This window comes from Plecotus auritus (genome assembly GCF_963455305.1).
Source record: "Plecotus auritus genome assembly, chromosome: X".
In the NCBI taxonomy this organism is placed as follows: Eukaryota; Metazoa; Chordata; class Mammalia; order Chiroptera; family Vespertilionidae; genus Plecotus; species Plecotus auritus.
Genome location: NC_137784.1, coordinates 131,210,427 through 131,215,434, shown reverse-complemented (window position 1 = coordinate 131,215,434; position 5,008 = coordinate 131,210,427). Strand labels below are relative to the sequence as shown.

Genomic DNA, 5,008 nt, shown 5'->3' with positions numbered 1-5,008 from the left:
CACAAGCGGAAAACCCTCCGTCGTCCTAGGCAGAAAGCTGTGGTGAAGAACACTGTCTTAGGGGACACCTGCTGTAGCTGTGCGTATACAGCCGGGCCCCTCTACCTCTGCTAGTTACCTCTCAGCACCCACGCCCCATCATAATGGACTCTGAGTACATCTTATGCAATTGGAAAGGCCGCTTTTGGCCAGCAAGGGTTTTGTCCAGATCTGAAATGTCACCAAAAAATAAGGGGAAAAATACATATTCTCTAGAAGTTCAAATACTCTCAGTGGGTAAAAAGATGAAAGTGAAAAACAGAGACATAAAGATGCTTGATGAGTCTCAAATTGAATCTATTACCTCCTCGCTAGGGGCCCAGTCCACAGCCAGAGTCCCACCAGGGGGGGCGAGGCCTACAAAAGGGCTCTCACTATGGCACTGGATATTCTGAGGGAGACAGAAAACTTGGGTGCAGCCAGGGCATCCGATGATCCAGAGACCCCTACAATGTCTCAAAAGGGACCCCAGAAGCGATCTCGTAAAAAGTTTCTGAAGCCCAAAGGGAACTCACCGAGAAGTCTCAGGAAAAGTAAAAACCCCAAGTCATTGTTGGTAGGTTCAGAGGGTGAGGATGCCCCCGAAGGTGACAAATCCCAGGTGCACACTCCCCTCACTCCTGCTCCAAGGAGAAGGCGAGGAAGGCCCCGACAGAGCCGCAGCATGTGCTCCAACCTCCCATCACGTTCAGAAGATGAGCGTGAGACAGAGGGCCAGGCAAAGACAGGCACCTCAAGAGTTCCTTCCCGGCATCTCTCAGCCAAGCAGGATGTTGCAGGTGCTAAAGACGGAGGCAGCCTTCCATCTCAGCCACCCGGTTTCAGCGTCACTGTGTCCAAGGCCCGGAAAAGAAAGGCATCACGCCCGAAGACCCTGGCTGTCTCCTCTGAGGGCTCTCCCTTCTCCGGGAACATTGAGGATCCTGCAGAAAGTGCCCAGATGCCAGGCTCAGAATGGGCAGCAGCATCCTCCAGCAACCCTAACCCCAGTCCGCGTTCTTCACCCCGTTTGGCCTGCAAAGTAAGGAGGCAGTGGGGGCCCGTGTTTAAGAAAGAACGGAAAAAACGTCAGACTTCAGTTGACTCAAAGGCTCTTCACCCAACCACTGCTGTTAAGAAGAAGGTCACCAAGGGAGTGGGACAACCCACAAGCATGGCCTTCCCACAGGAGCCGTGTCCCATTGAAACAGGAATGATGGTCTGGTTTAACTTTCAGAATCACCCGTTTTGGCCAGCAGTGGTCAAGAGTGTGAACCACACGGAGCGGACGGCCAGGGTGCTTCCGATTGAGGCAGACATGCACCGTGACCAGAGCGGCCTTCGAGTGCCTCTTCGGAGACTAAAGCACCTGGAATGCAAAGTGAAGGAGAAGCTGCTGCAGAGAGCCAGGAAGGTGTACCAGCAGAGCGTGGACTGGTGCTTCTCCCTGATTTCCCACTACAGAGAAGGGCTTGCTCAGGGATCTTTTGCGGGCTCTTTCCTGGACTACTATGCTGCTGACATCAGCTACCCAATGAGGAAAGCCGTCCAAGAGGGGGAGCTGTACATTGCCTTTCCGAAGGTGAATTAACGCAGACCTGGAAGATTCTGAGGAGGAGAGCTCCCCGGGGGGGAAGAGGCCCTGCAAGAAGATCCTCCCCGACCGCATGAAGGCCGCTCGGGACCGAGACAACCAGAGGCTCGTGGACTTCATCGTGAAAAGGAAGGGGGCCGACCACCACCTTCTGGACATCGTCAAAGGCAGGAAGCAGTCCAGGTGGCTGGCGTCCTTTCTCAATTCAAGCAGGTATGTGATCTGCGTTGAGACCTACCTGGAGGATGAAGACCAGTTGGATATCGTGATGGATCATCTAAAGGAGATCTACAAGCACATAGACAAGAAGAAGTTGACTCTGACCAGAGACGACAAAGTGAGTTTTGTCCTGGAAGTCCTTCTGCCAGAAGCCATCATCTGTTCCATCGCTGCACTTGATGGGGTAGATTACAAGAAGGCAGAAGAAAAGTACCTGCGAGGGCCCCCCGTGTGTTACCGGGAAAAAGAACTCTTTGATGAAAATATCTTGAAGAAAATAAGCAGGAGACCGGCAATCAGGGGCAGGGCTAGATAGCTCTCCCCTGGCTCCCGCACCTCCGCAGAGACTCTCATTTGTATCATTAGTTAGAAACCCTGGATGCACAATACATGTGATCCCTCCATTCTTTATAGCGCATAAAGTCATTCTGGAAACTCGGTAATGTGCTGAATTTGTTAAAATATTGCCAATATTGTACCTCTCTCTGCTTGCTCAGATGTGTAACTGTCCACACTTTTTAATAAAATCACTTTTCACCATATATAGTTCATATCTATATCTAACTATATACATACATATATATCTACACTAATACAAGAGAAAGATGCAAATTGACTATACCTCCACTATGCCCACCAGCCAACCAGGAGTGAGTATGCAAATTAACCCCAAAGATGGCAGGTTAATTTGCATATGCAGGCATCCAGCAGCCTGGGTTCTGGGAACATCCTTGGGACCCAGGTTGCTCTGAGCCTGTAGGCCTGCAGGTAGGACCTTAGCTGCCAGAGTCCCAAAACGCCCCCAGCCACTCCTAGCCTACCAGCCTTGGCTCAGATCAGCCAGGGGCAGGGCAGCAGAGGCTTGAGCAGGGCCTGAGCTGAGCCGGGGGCCACTTCCCAAGCCATGGCAGAGGCTTGATGGGAACAGGGGGAGCCTGCCCAAGCCATGGTGGAAGCTTGAGCAGGGCCTGAGTGGAGCTGGGGGGCCCTGCCCAAGCCACGGCGGAGGCTTGATGGGAGCCAGGGGGGCCTGCCCAAGCCATGGCAGAGGCTTGATGGGAGCCAGGGGGGGCTGCCCAAGCCACGGCGGAGGCTTGAGCAGGCAGTGGGGTGGGGTGCCAGCCTCGGCTTACCAGCAGTCCTGCCTCTGCACATGAGCTGCAGAGGAAACACCTTTTCTGACCACTCATTGGCTAAGCTCCCTGTATGCCTCTGGTAATGTTCTTGGTAACTTGGGTAATAAAAATCCAAAAAGGTGATCTAGGGTTTTTCCACCTCACTCCTGGAGGAAAAAACGAAGGTCCGCTGCTGGAGGGCTAAGAAATGTCATATCCTGCCCTAGCAGGTTTGGCTCAGTGGATAATGCCTGGGCCTGCCGACTGCAGGGTCCAGGTTTGATTCTGATCAAGGGCATGTACCTAGGTTTCAGGCTCCTCCATGGCGGGGGCCCAGGTCAGGGCTCATGTAGGAGTCAACCAATCAAAGTGTCCCTTTCACATTGATGTTTCTCTCTGTCTTTCCCTTTCTCTTCCACATTCTCTAAAAATCAATGGAAACATATCCTCAGGTGAGGATAAAAAAGAAAGAAAGAAAGAAATGTCATAGCCTGTGAAAGACACATCTTGAAAATGCCTAAAGAAAGCTGTCATTTTTTCATGTTGAAGGGACTGGAATCCATGTTGATGAAAACACCTTGGGGGCTGTGGTGGCTGGCAGTGGCTGCAGCAGTGGGGTGATAGGGCTGGCACCTTCCCCTGATCAGCCCGGTCGCCTCCCGCAGAGGGAGGCCAGAATGGGGCTTAGGCCCGCTCCCCATGGAGCGGGCTTAAGCCATCAGTAGAATATCCCCTGAGGGCTCCCAGTCTGTGAGAGGGGGCAGGCTGGGCTGAGGGACCCCCAGTGTACGAATTTCGTGCACCGGGCCCCTAGTCTTATCTAATAATAGACAAACATGTAAATTGACCGTACCTCCGCTACGCCCACAGGCAATCAGAGTGAGTATGCAAATTAACCCAACAAAGATGGTGGGTTAATTTGCATATGCAGGCACGGAGTGGCTGGGAGGGGCAGGACGCCTGCTATGAGGGGGCGGGGGGGGGGCGCAGATGGAGCTACAGGAGCGGTGCTCCGGACAGAAGCAGACTTGCCAGCTCCTGGGCAGGATGGGAGCAGGGACTTGCCGGCTCCCAGGTGGCTGGGAGTGAAGCCAGGGGAAGGAAGGCCTATTCTTGCATGAATATCGTACAACTGGCCTCTAGTATAGATATATAAAAAGCCTAAGCTACTGTCCCACAGTTTGACTGTTAGACCAGTAGCTATGACTTGCACTGACCATCAGGGGACAGATGACTCTCTGACAAGTAGCTCTGACATGCACTGACCACAAGGGGGCAGACGCTCAACACAGGAGCTGCAGAGCTGCTCTAATTTGGCAGCTGTGGTTCACGGGTGATGCACCCAGAACCAGAGAGGAGGGAGCCCGATTCCGGGGTGCATCACCTGAGAAACGCCCTCTCGCAATCCAGGACCCCTTGGGGGATGTCGGAGAGCCGGTTTCAGCCTGATCTCCACAGGCCAAGCCGAGGGACCCCACTGGTGCACGAATCTGTGCACCAGGCCTCTAGTTTTAATATAAGACACAGCCTCTTGCATTACATAAAAGAGCCCTGGTAGCAGGTATTAAGCCACACTTTTTAAAATCTGAGATGTATTTACAGAAACATCCCAGGGCTTGCTCATCCTTTTTGTGATACATTCATATAAATGACTGAATTCTTTCCTAAGATAATTCCTGAGCAATAACTATAACGTACTATATATACAAGGAGAGGAAACAGAAAACACATTATTCTGAAATCAAAATCTTGATTTCTAGTTGGAATCTTGAGTTAATTATCTAAATATCTTGTGAGGCCTAGGTAAGTATTTAACTAGAGAAAACTGGAGATGGTTAGACTATGGAGATGAAGTGCAAAGGCTGAAATATTAGATTTTCCTAAAATATAATTATTTTTTAGTTTTGAATGTGTTAGTTGATATACCTAAATGAACCTGGGAAATTATTTAACTAGAAATGACTAAAAATAACTAGAGTAACTAGTGGAAAGAACGATTCTACAAATCACTTTTGAACACTAAATTCTTATCTATTGTTGGAATAATGAATTAGAATTATAG

The 5,008-nt window shown here is 50.7% G+C and overlaps 1 protein-coding gene across 1 annotated transcript; it reads left to right on the top strand.

Annotated features, from left to right (window-relative positions):
- Positions 1-703: 703 nt before the first annotated feature.
- Positions 704-2,147, top strand: LOC308240312 (PWWP domain-containing DNA repair factor 4-like; the record flags this gene model as incomplete). The annotated part of the gene is given in 2 exon segments (XM_080653200.1): positions 704-1,606; positions 1,608-2,147. Coding segments are annotated over 2 exon segments (1,443 nt in total).
- Positions 2,148-5,008: the final 2,861 nt, after the last annotated feature.